Source organism: Eretmochelys imbricata, chromosome 1, assembly GCF_965152235.1.
Source record: "Eretmochelys imbricata isolate rEreImb1 chromosome 1, rEreImb1.hap1, whole genome shotgun sequence".
Classification (NCBI taxonomy): domain Eukaryota; kingdom Metazoa; phylum Chordata; order Testudines; family Cheloniidae; genus Eretmochelys; species Eretmochelys imbricata.
In genome coordinates, this window is record NC_135572.1 from 207,481,229 (window position 1) to 207,506,501 (window position 25,273).

At 40.6% G+C, this 25,273-nt stretch overlaps 1 protein-coding gene across 3 annotated transcripts in view; it reads left to right on the forward strand.

Moving 5' to 3' along the window:
* STXBP5L (syntaxin binding protein 5L) overlaps positions 1 to 25,273 on the forward strand; it is a 433,225-nt gene that overhangs the window by 317,151 nt on the left and 90,801 nt on the right. For 2 of the 3 annotated variants that reach the window (XM_077807339.1, XM_077807340.1), the window contains exons 15-17: positions 4,925 to 5,142; positions 12,031 to 12,203; positions 18,676 to 18,801. In XM_077807339.1, coding sequence (XP_077663465.1) covers positions 4,925 to 5,142; positions 12,031 to 12,203; positions 18,676 to 18,801 — 517 coding nt within the window. Of the gene's footprint in view, positions 1 to 4,924; positions 5,143 to 10,001; positions 10,012 to 12,030; positions 12,204 to 18,675; positions 18,802 to 25,273 lie in introns of all 3 variants that reach the window. The other variant, XM_077807341.1, reaches the window with a different exon arrangement.

Genomic DNA, 25,273 nt, shown 5'->3' on the forward strand with positions numbered 1-25,273 from the left:
ATTTGAAAAGGTTCAGAAAAGGGCAACTAAAATGATCAGGGGTTTGGAATGGGTCCCATATGAGGAGAGATTAAAGAGGCTAGGACTTTTCAGGTTGGAAAAGAGGAGACTAAGGAGGGATATGATAGAGGTGTATAAAATCATGAGTGGTGTGGAGAAAGTGAATAAGGAAAAGTTATTTACTTGTTCCCATAATATAAGAAGTAGGGGCCACCAAATGAAATTAATGGGTAGCAGGTTTAAAACAAATAAAAGGAAGTTCTTCTTCACTCAGCGCACAGTCAACCTCAGAAGGGACTTACAATCACTTTAAACCCCTCCCAGAGGTAACATCTCCTGACACAGTTCTGACGGTATTCTGAACAGCATGGGCCAGTTCATCACAGAAACAACTTACTAAGACAAAAGCTATGCATTCACAGTGCATGGGATCACAATGTAGCAGCTATGATGGCCCTATTGATAAAGGGGGAAGAACTCAATAAAGGATTTGATGCTACTGGACTTTTGAAAGACTTTTTTGAAAGACTTTTTGATCCAGTACAAAACAACTTAAGAGACAAAGCTGAACCATACAGTGTACAAACTCCCCCAGCAGAGAAACCTCGAAAGAGACTAGCTGCAGATTTATGTGAATTCAGAGGACATCATTATCTGGTCATGGTGGACTATTTTTCCAGGTATATAGAAATAATGAACTTGAAAGACATAACGTGCCACAGTGGTATCAAGAAACTGAAGTGCACTTTGGCTCATTTCAATATTCCAGAATAACTAGTGACAGACAATGAACCACAATTCACTGTAGTAAAATTAAAGTAATTCTGAATGAAATATGATTTTGATCGTATTACTAGCAGCCCACATGACCCACAAGAAAATGGAGAGGCTGAGAGAGCTGTGCAGACAGCCAAAAAAATCCTACAGCAGGAGGATCCATTCGTTGCTTTTCTGAGTTACTGATCAAAACCAATTGCAGCTACTAGCTATAGTCCAACACTACTCTGATGGGAAGACAACTCAGAACTGCTGTTCTGACTTTGAAAAGGAATCTATCTCCCAAGTGGCCAGACATGTAAAAAGTAGCCAAATCCGATAAAAAGAATAAAAGAACTGCTGGATCTAGAACTTGATTACCATGTTCGCATCTAATTGGATGAAGACAAAGGATGGACAGTCAGCACTCAAATCATATGTGAGTGAGACTGAGAGTGAAGAGTTCAACAGAAAACCATCAACATACATAGTTTGTTCATCTGAAAGGACAATTAACAGAGCAAACTCTTCAGAGGGTGGATGCAGAACAAGAAGAAGACTCAGAGATTCCAAACCAACCACAGCCAGTCATTGCAACAAATGGAAAGCCAGATGACCAAGTTGTTACATGTTCAAGTAGAAAACCAGTATGATTCAGAAACACTTAACAGACTGACATATACTTAACTTCAAAGGTAGTGTGGTAGTGTATATTTTGTAAATGATAGGAATGTAGAACTTAAAGGGGGAGATGTAATGGAATGCTAAATTGTACTACACTAGGTGGCAGTGTGTGTAAAACATCTTATTTAAAGCTAACCTTTGCCATACCTGGCACAACATTAAAGGATCATACAGTGAACACATCTGGTATGTGTATCTCTGAGAAGTAAGCTATGTAGTCAGTTTATATCTGATGCAGAAGCCTGACTTGTGACGAGTAGTCCTGCAGCCTCTTATATACAAAAATAATATGGCAGATGTGGCTGAAATAAGAGCAGTCTCCAAAATCAAAACACAGGTACATGTCTCTGGCCAAAACAAAGTTTAATACATGGCTGCCCAAAATGTTGAATGAACTGGGCAGAGGGGGTTACTGGGTATTGTCTGACAGAGAGAGAGAGAGAGAGACATGAACAAGCACAGTGTGTGACCCTGAGAGAAGCTTAGCGGGAAGGCTTTTGGGTCTGGTGCTGGCTGAAGAGATTTGGGGCTATAAGCAAAAAAACCTATCTCCTTTTGTTTGGTTCCTCCTGCATTTGAGAAAACAGGATTTTGTTCATTCCTTGTAAATAAACAAGATTGCATAAAAGAAAATAGCTGAGTACATAATCAATTTCTCCTTTTACCTTGAACAACTGACAACACCCTAAATTTGGCAAATTGCGTGGGTCAAAAGGGGTAAGAGTAAGGTTTGATGGCTATGCCTGTTTACTATTTCTTAAGCACAAAGTGTGTACATTCTCTGTGCAAGTACGATTTAATTGCTGGTATAATACCATGCAATTTAGCTTTGTGGGATCCCAAAATACTTAGCATATGCTGGACTTGTGAACCAATGTGCCAGTGCTGTAATGCAGCCTCTTTTAGGGGATTTATGTAGAAACACAGCAGCCCTTTTGTTTCCATCGGTGGACCTGATACCACTTTCAGTAACTGGGGGCAAGGTTTGTGTTCTTTTCAGGAACATGTATGTTGGGGTGCGGGGTTGTTATCCTTTCAGCAGGGAATAAGCTTAAGCGACTAGAAGTTGTTTCTCATAGGTACTGTAGCAATATAAGTTGAAGCTGTGTTTTAGAAGTGAAAGGCTTTGGGCCTGGGCACTGCTCAACACCCAAGCTTCCACTAAAGCCAATGGAATTTACCAGTGCTCAGCTGGGGTCTGCCGCTTAATCCTAGAACTGGGCAAAATTTTTCAGATTTTTTTTTTTTTTTTGCCAAAAAATGCATATTCAGATTGACCGAAACATTTTTCAAATTTGTGTTGAATTTACTGAATTGTTTTGGTCAAAAAAAAAGCGGGGAGGGGGAATTCAAGAAAAGTCTAAATGTTTTGTTTTGACATTTTCAAAACAAAATGTTTTGATTTTTCAATTTGAAATGGCTCTTCGTTTTGAATTTTGCTTCAATTTTATTAAAAAAAAAAGATTTTAAAAAACAGAACTTGAAAATGAAACAAACATTTTGTTTAGGATCAAACTACACATTTCATTCAACCCAAAACAATTTTTTTCCAATTTTTTGGTTCAGATATCAAATTGAAAAATGTGTTATTTGCACAACTCTTCTTAGTCCTGCTTCTTAAATACATGCTTTGCTTTCTGTACGTGTATTTAAGGTTTTCTGGTTACAAAGTTTTAGTTGAAATAATCTTAATACAGTTTAAGGTTTTGTCTGGTGATTCATCACAAACATTTATGTGAGCGCCAGGATCTTCAAAGATACAAAGTACTCTGCCTTTAGGCACCGGTTAGTTCTCCTGTATTTTCATATCTCAAACCACAGGTATATTGAGAATGCAGAATTGCTAAGTCACTGAAGCAATTTTCAAAATTCAGCCTTGCTCATGACCCATATCACTATTTCTCATTTGCTTAGGAATAGGTGCTATCTGGTCCTGCACAGGTGTACAAGGGGAAGAAAGTTTCAGGGAGTCTTTCCTTGCTCCTGTGGTGCCCCTGAGCAGAGACCAGGTACAACTGTGATTCTTGCATCCCTAATATGCACAGACTATAAGAGTCTAGCTCTAAGGACAGCACTGGTCTCCCCAGAAGTCTGAGCTGGGCTCCATGGCCTCTTTCCACCTCATAAAAGGCCAGCAGAGCTGTACTGGTACTGGAGGAACAGATGATACAACCTGCAAACGAGTAACAGGCCTGAGTTTCCTAGGATTCACAGAGGCAGTGGCCTGGTTCACCATTTGTCCTGAACCTTGTGTAGTCATTAACACCAGGGCCAAGTGAATGCAAAATGAATGTAAAACAATTCCATATCAGAATGGCAATGTTTTACACCCACTTAATCTGGTGTAAATGACTACACAGGGTGCAGAGTACAATGGTAAATTGAGCCCTCCTCATCCCCAACCTACAATATAGACAGTGGCTTAAAGCTGTAGTCCTACTTTTGGATGCTGCATTAAAAGCATCAGTGTCTTAAAAGAATTTTTCACAAAGCATAAAATACATTTCATACTTGGGGAATCAACAGGCCTGATGCTCTTTGTCTTGCACCAGTGTTAATCTGAAGTAACTCCATTGAAGACAATGCAGTTATACTGGAGTAAAACTAATATGGGTAGAGAATGAGACCCTAAAATTGCACCTCACTCCAAATCTGAGCCTGACGGTGGAGACATTTCAGGAAAATATAGTTGCTAGCTTTTTTCTCCATAATCCACACTGATATAAAAGATTTTGCAAATAGAATAGAATGTGGTTAGTTTCATTTCATACCTTTTAGATTGTAATGTCTTTGGGATGGGGTCCATGAGCAGCATAATGGTGTCCCAATCCTGACTGGGGCTTCTGGACATTACCAATCTATATAACACTATAAATATAAAACACGAACATATAAAAATGCTGTAAATATTAAATTATTATTTCATAGCTAAGATATTCAAAGCATTTCACAACATAATGAGTCAAAAGCAATGATTCTGAAGACAGAGTAACCATTGTGTTATCACACAGCCTTGGAGCTGGTCAGGTCACCAGAATTATCTCCTATTTTTTCCGCTGAAAGTGCCATGGGATCTCTAATTTCTACCAAGACAATTACAAAAGAGACACCAGTTTAATATCTCATAGAGAAGATAGCACCAACAATGCAGCATTCAGCGCAGCATCTCCACAGTTTTCACTGCAACATCAGTGTTGAGTAAGTGCCTAAGTCTACGTGTGTGACTGAAACTCATGACTTTTGCTCTTTTGGTCCAGAAAAGAGAGTGCTAACAATGACCCCTGTACAAATATCTATTACTGGAAATATGAAACATAAAGTTTAGCATTACTCTCTATTATTTTGTTAAGTTGAGCCTTCATATCATGTTATACTATGTCATGATTGAAAAACAGTAGCAGCTAAGACACCTTGTAACTAGAGATGAGGTATAGGTTTGTTTAATGTTAAACAATAATTTTAGATATGTCGTAATATTTTGCAGTAACTCTACAGATGTTGTACAAGTTAAAAACCTCAAAAGTGTTTGAAAAACAGAAGCTAGGGGAAGGAAAACCAACAGCTGAGATTGTAGAAGAAGATCCTTTTGCCATTCAGATGATGTACTGGTGCCCTGAAAGCCGAATTTTCTGTGTGGCAGGAGTCTCTGCATATGTTATTGTGTACAGATTCAGCAAACACGAAGTGAATACTGAAATAGTGGTAAGTTGTTTAGAATTTTGCTCACATATGATGTTGAAAAGAGTAAGTAATACAAGCCATCATTTTCAAATTTGAGTGCCTTGTGTGAGGCTGCTCAATCCATAGTTACGTACCTGAATAAAACTTTTATTAAGTTGCCTAAGAATAAATTTAGCAGCATTCATGTTTAAATGTTGTGGGTGAAATCTTAGGCCCACTGATGCCAATTGAAAACTCACATTGATTTTAATAGGGCCAGGAGTCCAACCTTTTGCAATAGGAATTAAATATAGTAATAAGTCAAGACTTAGGCTGTTTCCAAGCCACCAGGATGGGTCTCTGTGTTAGTTGCTTGCTCCAGAAATACTTGGTGCGGTACCATATGTGTTTTTGTCATCCAAAGTACATTTTTGGCACCCAAGAACAGACCAAATATTCTCAGTAAGTAATTTTACATTAATATACAAGGGAGGTTATCTGTGCTGCTTTGATACTAAACATTAATTTATTTCATTGCATGATAATATCACTCTCTTCTAACTCAAGAGTTTGAAGGCTTTATTTTAATTTATCTTCATAGTGCTTGTAATACAAAGGAATCTAACATTTTTCAGTCTTTGACAAAGTAAAAGTGTTGTTTTTTTCTGGTTTAATATATTTTAATCAACTAATGCTGACTTTGTTTCTGAAAAAAAGTGGACACTACAGGAAGTGGCGGATGATTTATATCTAAATAGTCAACATTATTGTCACGAATATTGGGCTAACTGCCCCTCTGACCTTTCCTGGTCCCTTCGAGTGAATCTCCCTCAGGTTTCAGGCCGTAAGCTTTCACCTCTGTGAATCATTCAGACTGGGCTTGGGGCTGCAGTCTCCAGATTCTACCCATGATTATCTCAGCAGATCTAACTTAGACTCAGAGCCTGGAGTTCTGTTCCCTCTGATAGCAATGACCAGTGGTTAATACAGTGACCAAACAGCCTTCCTAAACCAACCCATTATTTAGTTAGAACCACAGCATTATAGAGAAAACAAATCTTAAAACAATAATCCAGCCTCTATGCATGCCTGTATCTCCCTAAGTCTTACCATTCCCTGGATCTGGGGAAGGTCCAGCTTCTTCAGACTCCTTCCGCAGAGTGTCCCTCTGTTTCAACCTGTTCACTGGACAGCTCCTAACAATTGATTCTCCTTCTTCCCCTGAGAGGGTTTTTTAATGTTCAGGATTTCCAGGCTCTCATCCTGACAAAACTGCTGTGCCAATTTGGTCTGGATCCTGGGAGTGTGCCATTGTCCTGTAATTACCCACCCCTGTGTTTGTTGGGAGGTTTGCTTATTTCTAGTTATTGTGTCACTTTCATGTTTGATGTTCCCATAGCCCCCTATTAAGCTAGATCAATACATTCATGCAGGAAAGTCATACCAGTCAAAACACAATAAAATTATTTCACTGACCACGTCACATGCAGTATTCATAACATTATTATATCTCAGTATTCTTAGATGATTATGTACACTTTCTGTTTTTCAGCTAAATTGTCACAAGGAATGAATGGCATTTTGCTGAGTGTAATAATCTGTGCACATTCAATATTCCGTATCTCAAATTTTGTCTCCGATTTAGAACTGTTTACATGAATAATTCTTTTGTGAAAGGCTGTTTCACCATAGTCTCTTATACAGATGGCACATCCAGTCAGGTCTGCTGAATTTTGGGCACCGCCATCTCCACCAAAGCCTCTCCTCTGCCTTCCTCCATCAGTTGTATCTTCCTCTGGCTCAGACACACAGCTCTTCCCTCCAAATCAGTAGTTTCTCTGTAGAAAGAATAGGTTTCCAGGTGGTGGTATAGGCATATCCTAAGGCTCTTTCTTCCATTTTTCCACCTGACACTATTCCTTCCTGTTCATGCTGACCCTCCCCTTATGGGTACACAGAGGATGTCCAGCTGACATGGGATCCAAGATCACTTCTAAGTGGCTCCACAGCAAGCTTCTGAGGAAGGGGGCCTGTGAAATTCTCCACCCTACCAGTAGCATCAGTCCTTCCCTGGTATGGCTTCTTGATCAAACTTTTGAGGAGATCTGCAGGGTACAGTGTGCCTTTCTTTGGAAATACAGAGAAAGGTCATTGAATTAGGTGATGAGAATCTCCAGTAAACCCGCAGCAGGAGATGCTTTTGCAAGATACCCAAAAACAAATTGGCAAGACATACACCATTCTGCAACCTCTGGATCTTCCACTCAGGATGTGGACCAAAGCCAAACGAAGGTATCACAGAATACTGTGGAATGAAGAGCCTTAGGATTAGCTCAGTTTCACCTTTTATCCAGAAGTGAAAGATATCCCTACCTAACTCAGATGGACAGTTCAGTACCTGTTGCTTATTTAAACAGGAAGAGACAAAAAGCAAGAGTTTCAGCAGAAAAGCTGCACTTCCGAGGTAGTGGAAAAGGAGGACATACTCTCTTAGGGTATTTCATCTAGCAGGAGGATTTAACAGCCAGGCATACTGGCTTAGTCAGCAGCAACTATTTCCAGGAGATTGGGCTGTTCTCAACCACGTATCTTACTCATCAGTCTCTAAAGGTGGAAGCTGCCCATGGATTTCTTTGCCAGAGCTACAAACAAAAAGATTGCAAGATTCTGCAGCAGATAGAGAAGAACTGAATGAAACCTGGAGAGTGGCCACTTTCTCTCATTATTAGAGGAACTTTGGTGTATGCTTTTGCTCCCTTCCTTCTGTTTCCGTAGATCTTTGAACTTAAAGGTTGACCTTCGAAGAGACCTATACAAAGGCCTCATCTGCATAGTTCTTCATCTTTTAAGGAGGTGAGATCTAGCCATCCTCCTGCTGCTACCAACATGGTTTTTGTTAGAAGTGTTGCCCTGGACAGCCTGGGGGTGGAGGGGGTTGCTGTAATAGAGGGGAAAGAGTTGGAAGTGTCTGATGTACCAGAAAGATCTCCACCATCCTTACCTTCCCCAGATGAATCCAGGGGTTTCTCTTAGCCTTCTGTCCCAAAGCAAAAAGACTGTTCTATCTCTAGTTCCTCAAAAGATTTATTACTATTGCCCCTTTTCTTCCTTAATGGCTAGTCAAAGTTTGGGGCCCTGGAGATGTTCCAGTTGGAGGTAGAGATTGGTGATGGAATCTGGTATTTTCTTTGATGCAATCTTGTTTATTTACAAGGAACGCACAAGGTCCTGCTTCTCTAACGCAGGAGCAGCTAGAAACAAAAGAAAGGTTTCTTAGCTTACAGCCCCAAGCCTCTTTAGCCAACACAGGACCCAAAAATTTTCTCTCTAGCTTTTTCCACTGTGCTCATAGGCTGCTGTTGCCTTTCTTGTTTTTTGTCTCTGTCTCTCTGTTTCTGTTCCCTTTTCTTCTTTCCCTCACAGACATACACATGTGCACGTGCACACACACACACACACACACACACACACACACACACACACTTTACCCAAAACTATACTCAGCAAAAGCCGCTCCACCCACACAGTCTAAAACTTCAGGTGGATTCACATAACCCTTTTGTTTTAGATGAGAATTTGTGATTAACTTATCCTTACAGTTGTACTAATTTGTAGTGTACGTTCACACCCATCAGCCTTATTGAGGTGTTTTTTTTCACTCAGCCCATAACAAAGTTTCACCCAGCTCACAGTACTTTTACTGTCATCCAACTCCGTATTATCTAGTAGTAGCAAAAGCCAATGAAAAATGTCACCAAGCTGTAGCCTCTAGGTCTTTATCTGTAGGTATGGATGACAAATAAATGGGTCTGTTAGGGTAAGGTATATTCCTCAGCCACACCGCAGCAGAGAATCACCAACTGTCAAGTAGTGTTGATGAAGTATCACTTCCTTATGTGGTTACTGGACTCAGGTGACTCTTCCTTTTGGATCAGCTCTCGAATGATGTGAACATGCCCTGCAGTGATCAGCATATGATATCTCTGACAGTACTGCCAAGTCTGTAATGACATCAGTTATCATGCACTGATCTTCCTGGTTCAAGAATTTGAATTTACAACAGGATGTTTTGAGCATGGTAGCGGGGTCTTCCTTTAAGACTCCTGATTTGTTAGGAAAAGATAGATGACATCTTGAAGAAGGGGCGACTCTCAGATTTGATGTCTATATAGCTTCATTTAGGAGGAAATCCGTTCCCTTCAGGTTCCAGAGGTAAAACTCTTCCTGACCTCCAGCAGGCCAGAAGGCTACCCTGAGGCACTCATCTCTCATACTTAGATCCAAGTATTTTGCCAGCCGTCTATCCTGCCTCACTGGCAAGCTTGGCTGCAGCACTGAGTTCCAGACAGCAAGTCTGATAAAATGATCAAAACCCTCCAGGCAGTCTGTGTTGTGGGTTTGTACCCTTCCCCTTTCTCCATATCTTTCAGGATTCTCTTATGAGACACTGGTAAGGGACACACATGGGGCTATAGAAGAGGTCCCTTGCCAATACAAGAGGTTCTTCATTTATTTCTTGGTACCCAAAAAGGGAGTCTGCATCCCTAGTGGATCCAAAGTGATTACACAAATACATCTCGAAGCCAAAATTCCATATGGTGACATGGGCTCATATTAGCTTACCTTCACATCTTGACACGCTTCTCACTGGAGATATCTTTGATTTTGTGAGGGAGAAGATCTCTGCATTAACTTTGTGTACCCTGGGATCTTTCTATGATACCACTACTTTTCCCAAATGTCAGGGCTTCAGGGTCCACTCATACTTAGAAGATTAGCTGATCAGAGCTCAGCCACCTCGGGGGGTGCCGTTGGATCCAAAGAAATTGTGCTGCTGACCTGCTGTGTGACCTTTTAGCAGGTCACTTCATCTTTTTTGTACCTCTGTTTTCCCCTCTCAGCCTTTGATTGGTCTCATAAGATTAGACCTCAGGGCAGGGACTGTCTCTTACTATTTATCTGTACAGCACCTAATGCAGTGGGACCCCAATCTCAATAGGGATCTCTGGGCACTACTGTAATACAAATAATAAATAATATCATGTGAGACCATCTCCATCAAGGGAACTGGACCATAGACCAACAAAGCTAATGGGGACCCTATTGCAAGCCGTATTGAACTGTGTTACCTACCATCTGTCTCTGAGGATAATAATCATCTTAGCTGTAACTTCAGCCAGAGAGTTAGTAGATCAGGACCTGATGGTTCAGCCCTCTTACGCTATGTTCCATAAGGATACTTTGGTCCTGCATCCTCACCCCAATTTCCTATCTAAAGAGGACCCTAGTTTCCATCTCAACCAGGCCATAAGCCTACCTGTATTTTTCTTCAATTCTCATTCACATCCAGAGGACACCAACCTTCACAATATAGATGTAAAGAGGGCACTTAGTTATTATCTAAATAGGATCAGACTTATCCACAAGCTCCACAGACATTTTGTGGCACGTGGGGATAAGACCAGAAAGCAGACCATCCCAACACAAATAGATCATAGACTCAGGGACCCTATGGTCAAAAGGGACCTTGTGATCATCTAGTCTGATGACCTCCTGCACATTGAGGCCACAAAACCTCACCCACCCACTCCTGTAATAGGCCCATAACCTCTGGCTGAGTTACTGAAGTTCTCAAATCATGGTTTAAAGACTTCAAGTTACAGAGTCACCATTTACACTCATTTAAACTTGCAAGTGACCCATGCCCCCATGCTGCAGAAGAAGGCAAAAAACCCCAGGGTCTCTGCCAATTTGACTTGGGGGAAAATTCCTTCCTGACCCCAAATATGGTGATCAGTTAGACCCTGAATATGTGGGCAAGACCCACGAGGCACATACCTGGGAAAGAATTCTCTGTAGTAACTCAGAGCCCTCCCCATCTAGTGTCCCATCTCAGTATTGTTACAGATCAAATCAAATCAATATTTGACTGCTAGAATCTGGCAGATGTCCTTTGGACATTCAGCTAAATCTAACACATCTTCCATACATGCTTTCACAAGTCTCCATGACTGAAATATGAAAGGCATATTGGAGCTCTATAAACATCTGTATGCAGCATAATTTACATTCTAGATCTGGGTCTTTAACTGTAGATCTGATGTCCAATTCAGCAGAACAGTCCTGCAGTCACAGTTAGTTAGTATTTCTCAGAACCACCTCCTTGAGGGTCATTGCTGCTTCTTAATTTCTTCAGAATAGGGATCCATTTGGACAGTTCACAAAGGAGAAAAATCAATAACTTCCCTTGGTAACTGTGGTTCTCCACGATGGTTGCCCATATGGATTCACACTTCCTGCCAATATTCCCCTTGCCCATGAAGTCTTGGGTTAAGGTTTCCTGAATTAGGGAGAAGAAATGCAGGATGATTATGCCCACATCCTGAGAACCTAAAGTGAGTGGGGAAGGATGGAGCAGTCCACTGGACAGTGCTTGCTAGAAGCTTCTGAGCTCATGTGCCAGGAATGTGGTTTTCCAATGAGCAAGAACCTTACGTTATCTCATTGTGATTGCCTGACTCTTGTCTGTGGAGAAGGGAAGATCACCCATCAATGCCATCAGCATGTCAGTTCTGTGCCGTGTGCTAGATTTCCCTCTTCATAGGAAGTGTTGGGAATTGCTATTTATAGGGGCCCAATTTGCCAATTTGACTTGAGGTGCCCTCAGTTTCTTTCACCAGCCAGAAAGCGCCTGAGTCACAGTCACTGGTGGAAGCATACAACTGGGTATTTCTCTGCCAGCTTGGGGACAGATGCATTGTTTTCAGATGCTGGTATTGAGATGTTAATGAGTAACCATCTCTAATAGCAAAAAGCAATGATAACTGTGCTTTTATGGTTAGAAACAGAATTAGTGTTATCTATTTAAAAGCAATGACGTCTAAGTAGCTCATTTTAATAAATTGTAACTTAGATTTTTATTTACTTCAGTCATTAGAGGTGCGACTTCAGTATGACGTAGAAGATATCATTACTCCTGAACCAGAAATAATTCCTCCGTTTCCTGATGCCTCATCCCAACTTCCTTCCTTAAGGAGCCGTTCGGGCAGTACCAACACTGTGGCATGTGAAGGAATGATGAAGGACAGTATCCCATGTCTTAGGTAAACTAATGCACTTATTTAAAATATATTCTACTCATTCAAATAAACCATATTTAACATAATGAATTGGAAAAGAAGGATAAACAATATGTCAATATAATCCACAGATGATACTAAACTGGAATCTGTGGCAAACAACAGTGAGATAAATAATATAAAGGGTTTAAAATGGCTAGAAATAGAAATATTTAATATAAAATATTAAATGAGACAAAGACAATTTAATACATCAGGGGACAATAATCTGAAATAAAGATTAGGAAGACACTGAATGAGCAATTATGCCAAAGAAGATTTTGTGTTGAGAGAGGCCTATAAATTAGATCTGGACTTTTAAACTGATATGAGAGCTACACACACACAAAAAGTCCAAAATTTTGAACTGAAAACAAGCAAGCATCTCAGCATGCATCAGCCTTTAGTTTACAGGGGAAAGTATTGTCTTTTGTGTTGACAAAGTGATCTCCATAAAACAGTCATGTCCAAAACTGCCAGTATATGCACTACAATCAGTATGCCAGTATGGAGCTACGATCTTCCTTTGAGGAAAAACTTGTATGTATTTATAGAAAAAAACTATGTATTTATAAAACAATAATAAAAAGCATAAAGGTAATGACATGAGATAGACATAGCGTTACTGGCCTAATATGGGGGGAGCAAACTAGTGGAATGTGGTGTAGATGAAGTTAGTATTAGGTGGATGTACAAGTGGTTGAAAAATCATACTCAAAGAGTAGTTATGGATGATTTGCTGTCAAATTGGGAGGACATATCTAGTGGGGGCCTGCAGGGGTCTGTCCTGGGTCTGGTACTATTCAATATTTTCATTAATGACTTGGATAATGGAGTGGAAAGTATGCTGATAAAATCTTTGGATGACACCAAGCTGAGAGAAGTTGCAAGCACTTTGGAGGACAGGAGTAGAATTCAAAAGGACTTTGACAAATTGCAGAATTGGTCAGAAATCAACAAGATGAAATTCAAGAAAAGTGCAAAGTACTACGCTTAGGAAGGAAAAATCAAATGCACAGCTACAAAATGACTAGATGGTAGTACAGCTGAGAAGGATCTGGACGTTGTAGTGAATCACAAATTGAATATGAGCCAACAATGTGATGTAGTTGCAAAAAAAGCTAATATAATTCTGGGGTGTATTAACAGGAGTGTCATATATAAAATCCAGGAAGTAATAGTCCCACTCTACTCTGCACTGGTGAAGCTTCAGCTGGAGTACTGTGTGAAGTTCTGTGCACCACACTTTAGGAACGATGTGAACTAATTGGAGAGAGTCCACAGGAAAGCAACAAAAATGATAAAAGGTTTAGAAAACCTGATTTATGAGGAAAGGTTAAAAAAGCTCAGTGTGTTTAGTTTTAAGAAAACAAGAGTGGTGGGGGACCTGGTAACAGACTTCAAATATGTTAAGGACTGTTATCAAAAGGATGGTGATCAGTTGTTCTCCATGACCATGGAAGGTAGGATAAGAAGTATGGGCTTAATCTGTAGGAAGGAAGATTTAGATTAGATATTAGGAAAAACTTTCTGTTTATAAGGATGGTTAAGCACTGGAATAGGCTTTCAATGGAAGTTGTGGAATTTCTATCAGAGGTTTTTAAAAACAAGTTAGACGAACACCTCTCAGAGATGGTCTAGATACACTTGATTCCGCCTCAGCCCAGGGAGCTGGACTAGACGACCTCTCAAGCCCCTTCCAGCCCCACATTTCTATTATTCTATTAACTGTGTGTAAAGAAGTATTATGAGTTTTAAGAAATGAAAAAAGTTGTTGTCTGTTATTTACATCACAACTGAGTGGAGTACATTAATATGTTCTAACTAAACCCTAATGAGTTCTGGTTTTGAATGACTTCACGATAAAGTATTCCTTACAATGTTTTATAAATTGTAATTTAACAGCAGTTATAGTGCATTGCAGAGATCAATGTTTATTTTTATTTTAGTGCATTCATAATTACTTTAAATATTATTAAATATGTCTCATTTTTTTTCAAAATCAGTTTAAATAAACAGTGACTGACAGCTCTGTTTTTTGGGCTCCTGAAAGTGACGTTTTAGAACATAGACGCATCATCTAATTAGCATAAGAAAAGTTATGTTGTTTATACATATGTGGCCCTATTCACTTTGGCACCCAATTCATCAGTCCATCCTTATTCAACAAAGCAGATGAACTTTAAGAATGTGCTTAATCTCACTGAAGTCAGTGGGAGACGCAATGGAAAAAGGAAAAAAACCAAAACAACCCAGGGAGATATCCTGGCCCCATAGAAGTCAGAGAGTTTTGCCATTAACTTCAGTGGGGCTAGGATTTTACTCTGAGGTATTCTGTTGTTTTTTTGTTTTCCACGGTTTGAATTTCTTTATCACTATGAAGCATTTCCATGAACGTAATGTATATTTCGAAAGATTTTTTGATAGTAGAAACATTAGGCTCTTATTTCAAAATGTGAATGGAAAAATATTATGTATTCGAAAAAATCAGAGAAGTGATGAGAATATTGAATATTGAGGTTCTTTTGAAGGCTGTTAGAACACAATAACATTTCCAGAACTGCCTCAGTGGAGTCTTTGCTTATTTGAGAGAGCAATATCATCACTGTCATCAAAAAGTAGCTGTAATAATAATAAGACTCTGTTTCCAGACTTCCAGTGTCTCTTTAACGTCCATTTGTCTTTGTCAACATCCTGGAAACATGCTGGGGGATGAGGGGGCTCCAGCTCACTTGGCCCCTGTCCTCAGCAGATGGGGCGGCAGCGGGCAGGCCCTGCAGCTGGGGACAGGGACCGAGCGAGCTGGAGCACCCCTTCCCCCCAGCATGCTCAGCCCCTGTCCCCGGCAGCTGAGCCTAGGCAGGGAGCGGGGCGCTGCTGCCTCCCAGCCGGGCTCTCTTAGGCAGAAGCGGCTCCGTCCCACTCCCCGCTCAGCTGCCAGGGAGAGTGGCCGAATGTGCTGGGGGGAGGCACAGGGAGAGAAGGAAACACCCTGTCTCCCCATGCAGGTAATGTGGAGCACGGAGAGTGCTGAGGCCCCAGGCTGGGTGGGTTGCTGGCCAGAGGAGAAACGTGGAACAGTCACGTGTCCTGCCGTTTAGCTTGTGCCCCCCCCAGTATGGGGAGGCACCAATCATCTATGCATTCCAGCATGTTTGGGCTCCACCTGTTAGGGATTCCACTCTGTTCTGGGCTCAACATATTAGGGATCAGTCACACTGGCTAAATAATAAACAATTCCCCCTACACATTATAGATAGGTGTGTAAGGAGGTGCTTATCCTGTTCTCTAATGAGATTTGGTGATCTGTAGCAGACATCTAGTACTACCCCATCTTGTGCTTTATCTGTTAGGACATTGATCCATAAGAATTCAAGATAATTTTCTTCGAAGTTATCAGTGACTCAGAAACAGGTAATGCCATTTTTAATGTAAAGTGCCACTCCCCCTCCCTTTTTGCTCACTTGATCATAGAATCATAGAATATCAGGGTTGGAAGGGACCTCAGGAGGTCATCTATTCCAACCCCCTGCTCAAAGCAGGACCAATCCCCAATTTTTGCCCCAGATCCCTAAATGGCTCCCTCAAAAATTGAACTCACAACCCAGGGTTTAGCATGCCAATGCTCAAACCACTGAGCTATCCCTCCACTCCTGGATAAGCAGTGGAACATGAGCTCCCAGTGTGATGCTGTGGTGAAAAGAGCTAATGCAATCCTGAGAGGCATAAACAGAGTAATCTTGAGTAGGAGTAAAGAAGTTTTTTCACTTCTGTATTCAAGAAGGATGTTGATAGATTGAAGAGGGTTCAGAGATGAGCCATAAGAATGATTAAAAAGTTAGAAAACATGCCTCATAGTGACAGATGCAGGGACTTCAGTCTATTTATCTGAACAAGGGAAGTTTAGGGAGTGACTTGATTAGTCTTCAAATATCTATCTGAGGAAAAAATATTTAATAATGGGCTGTTCAGCCTATCAGGGAAAGGCATAACACAACGGTATAATCCACACAAAGGTATAATCCAATGGCTAGAGCGTGAAGCTAGACAAATTCAGATTGGAAATAAGGCACACGTTTTTAGTGGTGAGAGTAATTAACCACTGGAGTAATTTACCAAAGATCGTGGTGAATTCTCCATCACTGACAATTTTTAAATCAAGATTACGTGTTTTTCTAAAAAAGATACTCTGGGAATTATTTTGGAGAAGACTTATGGTGTGTGCTATACAAGAGGTCAGACTAGATGATCATAATGGTCCCCGCTGGCCCTAGAATCTAAGTTAGAGGTCCAATATAAACAAATTAAAAAGGCCCAACCCATAATTATTTTTATCAATGAGCCATCATTACTTAAAACTGCTGTACTGTTGATCTTGAAGGTGATAAACAATACAAAGCTATACAATTTAACCTATAATGAGCTAAGGTTATTATGCTATTTGGGTCCCACTTTTGAGTTTTGCTGAAAAGGAAAACTTGCCTACCAGAAACCACTTTATCCACCCCCAGAGAAGATATAATTTTTCATAGATATGAAACAATAAACAATAAGAAAAGTATAGATCCTTAAAAACAATGCCCCACATGCATTCCTGGTGTAACTACATTGAAGTCAGTAGATATACAACATGGATTAAATTGACCCATAATTTGTATAATGTATATGCCCCATAAGAACTGAGTAGTATTATAAAAATGAGACAGAACCTATCAGATCCTCATTTTGATATGATTTGTATTTTCACTGTTAACAGTACATAATTATTTTCAATAAAATAACATTCATTGCAATCTGATAAGTAACCACTATGGTAAAGAAATTCAGTTACAAAGAAAAATATACATTTCTTGTTAAAGAGTAAATACTGAAGTGAGGAACATATACAGCAACTTTAATGAGCTCATGAGAGTTAAAAACTATGATTAATAAAGTGTGGTTTATACCACTGGAATTTTAAATAATTTTAAGAGCATGTCTGGTATTTTAAACTGCAGCATTTAAGAGAAATTGGACATTGTCTTCAATACAATATTTGAAGATGATAAATACATTCTACCAGTCAGCAAAGAAAGGTACTGAAAAGAGAAAGCAGCCATACAGTAGGTGAAGAATAATCTTTTCGCAACATCTTTGGTACACCTCTGGGACCTACTTTGCAGACGATTGCACCTTCCATAACAACACATGAAGAGAGACTGCTAACTGCACCAAACTCTGTATAGGAAGCGTGTATAAAAAGCTCTGTATAGCTTGAAAGCTTGTCTCCTTCACCAGAATAAATTGGTCCAATAAAAGATATTACCTCAGCCACCTTGTCTTTCTTATAAGAATCCATTCAGTCTTCAAGGCTAGATTAGCTACTGGGTGATTGTACTCAAAGGAAGGAGAGTTAACAAAACAGGTTAGTTGGATTGAAGGAGAGATGGAGTCTTTGCCTGATTCATGAGTTTTAGGTATCCAGATACCACGGAGATGAGCACTACATAAAAATGCGGCTAGATAGATAAGAAGGGGACATTAAAAGTTGAATCCTTTCAACTTTATGGGGCCTTTTAAAGCATAGTCACTCTTGAATTTCTCAGATTTTATCAATCACCACTGAATAGAATTCCCCATAATAATATTTAGTCTGAGCACTTATCTAGTTAGGAATGGGTTACAGCAGGATCTACAGATCTGGGTCCATGGACACACAACTGTTCATCCCAGGAGCTGAGTGTGTGATATTCAGGAGGAGGTACAGGAATTAACGATAGGCATAACAGAGAGCAAGCAGTGCCACAATTTTACAGGGTGGGTTCTTTATCGTTGGATTGGAACTAGAGCTTGGTTGGAAAAACTTTGACACAACCATTTCATTTTCCATCGGAAAATGCAGTTTCACTGAAATAGAAATTATTCACAAAGTGATTGTTGATTTAGCAGAAATTTTGTTTTGGGAAAAATGGGAAAACAATTTCCAATAATGTTGAGGTGTCCCATTTCAACACTCGGAATGAAACATTTCAATTTTTTCTTTTGAAATGACTTTTTGTTTCTAAATTATTTTATTTTGCACTATATATTATAAAATTTTAAAAATTTGAATTTGTAATGAAACAAAACAATGTTGTTGAAATGAAACATTTCAATTGACCCAAAACAAACAAACAAACAAAAATTTGAATTTTCTTTTGTGGAGAATTTTGACATTTTCAGGTTTCATTCCTAATCTGAAACCTCATTGAAACCTTCCAAGAAATGGAATTTTCATTCTCTACACAGCTCTAATTGGAATATATAGTCTTAATATACAACTATATTAAAAGTATTGTGGGAATTCCTTTTCAGTGCTGATTCAGTCCTATAAGGGAAGTTGGCTTCACTATTATCTCCTCAGGGTAAATAGTTTCTGTTATTGTACCCTAATCATTTTGTTTATGTGTTTCTATTTTGTGTCCCTTTTTCTTCTTAGTGTTAAGACTCGACCGGTGCGAATGCCTCCTGGTTACCACGCAGAACTTGTTATTCAGTTGGTGTGGGTGGATGGTGAGCCTCCACAACAAATCACCAGTCTGGCCGTAAACTCAGCCTATGGACTGTAAGTAACTAAAAATCATGTTGTATTGATTTATTGTTTACTCAACTAAGCAATATATGTTTCAGTTATACTTTGAAGTTCCCTGCAGACACTTAAAAGTCACCATGAAAAATCAAAAGTTGCTTTAAGCTAGGTTCTTGGCTAAAAAATTATAAGAACAAGTAACCCACATAAAAGATGTAATATGAGAAGTTAATCTGACATTCTCATGATGGCATCTTTCACATAGTATCCCTGTCTTTTTAATCAAAACCAAATTACCTTTCTGAGTTATAATTTTTTTTAAAGATATCTTAATATTATCACAAAATGACCTGCAGCTGGCACAAGGGGGTGTAAATTAGACCTATCTGTGACACCTTGATAGAAGGCAGGCACTGATGTCACTGCTGCCTTCACTTGGGTACCTGTTAGAAGGGACAATTTTTGTTTATGGCTAGGTCTCCAAAGAAAACCAGCTGGAAAAGGTTGTGATGCACTGGCCATGTATCCTTTCCAACCAGCACAGCCCATTTGATTCCATTTCATACTGATGGGAAATGCACATGTGCATCAAATCAGGAAAAGAGTCTTTACAAGTTTGTTTCTAGTAGAGAAGATATCACTCGGGTATAAAGGTACAGGTTGGTGTTTCCAAGGGGGCCTCTGGGAATTAGATGCCCAGCTCTTACTGACTTTGAGTATAAATTTGAGCACTTGCCCCTCAGAGGCCCCTTTGAAAATCTCAGCCATAACCTTTGTATTAGTGTGAAAACATTTGTCTGTCCTGAGGTACTGGTCGGCTCCTAGTCATGAAATCTAGAAATTTCATTAATTTTACCTTTGCCAGAATGCATTTTTCACAATACCTAGGCAAACTTCACCTCTGATCCCTCCTGATCTCATTGAGTGCATCCCTTTCCAGGTCTAGCTATCACCAGGCTCATGGTGGAATCACTCATTTCTCCATCCTCAGACTGGGCCCTGGGTTGCAGTGCCCTGGTACTAACCATGATTACCTCAGCACTCCGATTTATGGCCAGCCGCTGCAATTCTGTTCTATTCTCTGGAAGCAATGATAGTGGTAAGCAGCAACCAGGAAGGGTGCTGGAACAATTTGCATAGTGGGGGTGCTGAGCGTCATTGAACCAAACTGTAAACTCTGTATATGGTGGAAAGAACTTCAAGCCAGGGAGTGCAGCAACACCTCCAGCACCCCTAGTTCCAGCCCCTATGGTGACCAGCCTCTTTGAAGCAAAATATTGTTTATTTAGAACAAAAGCATTTCAGAGAATACAGATCTTAAAAATAATGAAACTGATTGTATGCATATTGAGCTTTTCCCTGAGGTTTACCATTTCCTTGATCTGGGAAGGCCTGACTGCTCTAGACTGCCTCCACAGAGTATCTATGTCTCAGCCCAGACAGCTTTTGACAAGTGACAGCCCCTTCTCTTCCTCAGAAGACTTTTTAACTCTTTACTGTTCTTTTGATCTCTGGCCTCCCACCCTGGCAAAACAGCTGTCACTTCATCCTCGAGCCTGGAAATAGGCCATTATCTTGTAATTGCCCCCCGGTGTTTGTTGGGAGGTTGTTTATGTGGGACCATTGTGTTGCCTTCCTGTTTATTCTTCCCACGGCCCCCTATTAAATTAGATCAGTGCAGTCATACAGGAAATTCTGTTAACCCACCATAGTTACAATTTGTATAGGGGAGGTGCTGAGAGCCATTGAACCAAACTGTAAACCCGGTATATAATGGAAACCACTTCAAGTACCCTTACTTCCATCATCTTATACCGTAACTTTATCTCACTGAGCAGGCCATGTACAATAGACGTACCTTTATTACATATCCATGTTCATACATAGAGTAATACATAGCAACTCCACAGCTGTCACACCATTACTGCAGGTACAAAGCATGTATAAAAACAAAGGTTAAAAAACACCTTACATAACAAATATGAGGCAGTTGATGTGTTGTGAAATTCAATATATTTCACTTTATTTCTGTTTACTTTGAGCTCTTGCAAGCTTCAAATTAGAAATATTTACACTTTCATGCAATTAAAGAGAATCATCACACTACTGGTTTCCATTATAAAAGTAGAAAAAAGGGTGGCAAAATTCTGCAGGTATATATATGTTAGTATATTTTAAAATATATAAAAATATTAAATTAAATTAAAACAATGACCAACTAAGAAGGCCTTTCCTGAAAATTAATAACCAGTTTGTGTGTTCCCTAGCCCTCCACGTGAGCCCCAGGTCCTCAGCTCCTCCAAATTTTAACTGCCAAGAAATGTCTGATCAAGATCTTAGCTTTGCTATTATGAAAAATATTTAATTAATTAATTAATGAAAAGCACAAGCACTCCGCCCTCCCCCCAAAAAATCAGCTTTAAGAAATTGAATGGTGTGCTGCATGTAATATGCAGTTTCTTTCAGTTGCAGTCCTTTCCTAGCAGTTAGCAAGTACAGTAGCTAGTGGGAAATAAGAAATTCACTCTGAACTCTTCATTAGGTTTATGATTGCATACAGAAGACAGAGAAATTATTTATTTGCCTTTAGGTCTGGTAGGAGTAATCTTCTCCTACTTATATTGTTCCTCTGTCAAAGGTATTATTAAGCCTCCTTCTTTATAGTCAATATTGTATAGCTGGAATGCATAACACACCTATATGCATTGTTGTAGCCTGCTGTGTCCTGAGGAAGAGCTCTGTGTAGCTCAAAAGCTTGTCTCTCTGACCAGCAGAAGTTGGTCCAATAAAAGATATTACCTCACCCAACTTGTCTCTCTAACACATCTGTAGTTTAGTTTGGCCAGTGTCAATCTAAAAAGTTTTTCTTTTGCAGTTGCTTATAAGTTTTTCAGTTATAACTTGCATTGTTGGGGTGAAATTTTCTAGGTCTGATCTCTGCCTGAGGGAGTAAAGTGTTTTGGGATATTTGAGCAAAAACAGTTTAACTGCTTTCAAGTATAAAGAAAGTGGGGAAAATCCTTTTACCATTATAAAAAAAATCTGACCTTTAGCTCATAGATGTGCCTTTTATGTGGTCTAATTAAAATCCATTTTGATTTGGACCACTTACAAAAAATTTTAAAAACATATATTGAATAGGTGAACTGATTTTTTTTTTTTAACAAGTTGGTAAGGGTTTCTTTTACCAAAGATCTCCCAAAATTCTGATGGCACCCCACGTGAATATGTAAGGAGTTTGAGTAGATTTTTCTGTCTTCTAAGTTGAATTTGAAACCTCACCTGTCTAGTCTGAAGCAGCTAAATTATGGAAGTGCTTTAGAAAGAATAAAACTGAGAACAAAAACCTACCTAATTCAGGAAAGCTTAATTATGCTCTTCAGACTGGTTAGAGGTCTTCAATGCTTTCTTGAAAAAAATTCTGTCAGAAACCCAGACAGTGGTGGTCAGGCTTAGATCTATTATGCTGATATGCAGCCTGTATAGATATTGATTATTGGGTCTGGTACCTTCTTTGCCACTTCAGAAATTCTTCGTCAGGAAATCTGTTTTTTGGGCTCTATGTCAGTTGTTTGACCATAGACTATGCCAGCATATGAGGATATGTTATAAAGCCGTGCTCACAAGCAATGGGTTTATATTCTTAGGATGCTGTGATGGGGTTTATGACCCAACACTGGGCAACAAGGGGTTAAGGAATTACTTTGGGCCCAGCCTCACCACACCTGTAGGAAATGCTCCAACTGGAGGAGGAGTTAAAAGATGGGGGAACCGCTCATTTGGTGCAGACCAGGGAAGAGAGCAGACCTGCAAGCTGCTGCTCCAGCAGAGGAGAGCCTGAGGGAAGGCAGAATCTATCCCTAAGACAACTGCCCAAAGGTCCCTCATGGAGGGAAGGGAGGACCTGCCACAGAGGCAGCCTGATGGAGCAACATTTCCCTCTCCCCTCATATGAACTCTGGACTTCAGTACTCCCTTTTGTTTTTGTTTGGACTACCCCAGCAGGGGAAAGCCCTTGGACTGAGGTGGCCCTGGAGGCTGGACCATACCATGGGAGGAGGCAGCTGCCACCTGAGAAAGAGAGCTACCACACTGTACGCTGCCCCCAGGAGGTGCCTTGTGGTGAGCAGGCACCCTTCACGCCACCTTAACGCAGCTGGCGACCTGGGGACAGTCACAGGTGGGGAGATAGGAAGTCGCCCAGAGAGGGCAGCCTTAAGCAGCCTTGGCTGTCAGATCACTGACAGTCCTCAAAGGGCCCTGGGTTGGAGCCTGGTGAAGTGGGAAGGTCCAGGCTCCCTTACCAACAATCCCACTGCAGGTCATGGGCCTTAGCCCTGACCACCAGATGACACTATCCGACAAACCGACCCTCGATTGAGGACCATCACAGATGCACTCCAGCACTTTCCATGAGAGTGATGCACATCATGGCCAAAAGACTATTCAGGCAGACTGGATGAGTTACCAGACCCAAATCCCTGGAGAGTGTAATCTCAATTAGGAGGTATACTCTTGATTTTTCTTTGGCAGTGAGCTTTGCCATGTGTGGTTGACCACCGGACACACTGTAAACCATGATTAGTCTTACATTAGCTTGTGTGACTCTCTATTCCTCCCCTGTTTTCATTAATGTTCCAAAAGATCAGGTTGAACTGGGTTTAAACCATCTTTACTGTACCTCTCTGTCTTTGCTTTCTGGGCCTGATAGTCCTCATGATAAACCAATGCCAGAGACTCCTCCTTTATCTAGAACGCCTCATGGAATGTCCCATTCCCTTAAAAAATCCTTCTTACAACAGTCAGATGGCTTTCAGGGTGATAAGGACTCATTTGAGATTTTCTCCTGTAGCCAATTGCCCAGCTTGGTCCTTACTATTGTATTTAGAGTATTTTGTAACGGTTACTTTCAGAAAGATCTCACTGATCACTATCTCTTTACATGTTTTTTATTTTTATTTTTACTGTGTTCAACAAAGGCCTCAGCCACATCATTTTCTAGAGGCAGATGACTAGCATTTCTGTTGTCTCAAATCACAGAAAAGAGATTGTGTTTTGTTCACGCTCCAGTCTTCTTTTTGTACAGCGCTATGTTGCCTCATTTTGATCCCTTTTACTTGCTTAGTACAAATTGGTCTTTTATTTATGTAGGAACATAGGACTTGCTTTAACAGCTTAGCCCAGTGGTTCATCTAATCCAAATCCCTATCTCTGACAGTTGGTAGTACCAGATACTTCACAGAAAGATTCAAGAATCCCCATAATGGACAATAGGGATAGTTTCCTTGCAAACCCCCATCAGTTAGAGCTTGGCCTGTGCCCTGAAACATGAAGGTTTGTATACTGTATACAAAATGTTATCCTGTCTAATATAACTGTGGATGTTCTTATTTAACTCAACAAACCCTTGTTGAAAGTCTAAGGGTGGATCCATGGTCAGTGGTTGGAGCATGCTGTCAGTGCATTCCTTCTGTGAATGTTCTGTCATAGTTGTTGTTAGTTAATAGTGGTACTCATTTTGCCTCCCTTGGATTCCATTTTCTTTATTTTCTATTTGTTCCTGTTCTCCGTAGTCTGAACTCTGGGCTTAAGTGGTTCCAGGGGAACTTACACCAAAGTCCCCTGGCTTCAAGCCCTACTCTGGGTGTCCCAGGCTGTTGGCCATGAGTATCCCTCACCCTCACTGTCTGAAGTGCTTGGGTGAGGGTCACATCAGGGACAGATACCTGATTTGACAGGGCTTCAAGACAAGAATTAACAAGCTAAGAGAAGAGCATCTCAAGATACATCTTCATGGAGGCACCCTTCACCTAGCATTGGATCCACCTCAGTTGGATAGAAGTCATTCCTCAACACTCTGTCCAGGAGTGTTCCCCCAGCTTTCCCTGTGAACAGAGACAGGAGGAAATCCCCCTCATTGGGGCAGTCCTCAAAGAGACACATGTTCTTTGAGTACCCTCAGCCTCTGAAGCCTAAGAAGAGAATGGCTTTGACATTCTCCTCCTCCTCGCAGTATGAAGTGGGTTCCTACGGGAATCTAGGGCATCTTCCAAGCAGTGACTGTTCAAGACAATCTGCTGCACCTGCAGCTTCCTGAATGCCCCCTCCTGCCCTCTGGTCAGTTCCCCTTTAGGGGTGACAAAGTAGAAAATAGAGCAGCTTGCTCCTCTATAAACAGGTTTCCCTGGAAGGACCCCCACTGGGATCCCCCAACCCAAGGAGCCAGCGGTTCTGGCCAGCCCCACCCCACATTAGGGATCTATCTTTAAGAGAGCCATGTGCTAGGACTTGTGAGATGGGGCTCCATCTGCTCCACCAATTCTGGCTCTGGCCCTCCCATCCTGAGTGAACCCTTCTGGGTGTCAATCTGAAGGTCACCCAGGGTTCAGGAGGAGCTTCTCCCAGCCAGCTGGGTCTCTGATGTGAGGCTGGGGGAGGGGAGCCATGCAATACATGGGTAGAACGATGTGGGGGAATAATACAGGACTGGAGTCTGGACACAATGAGG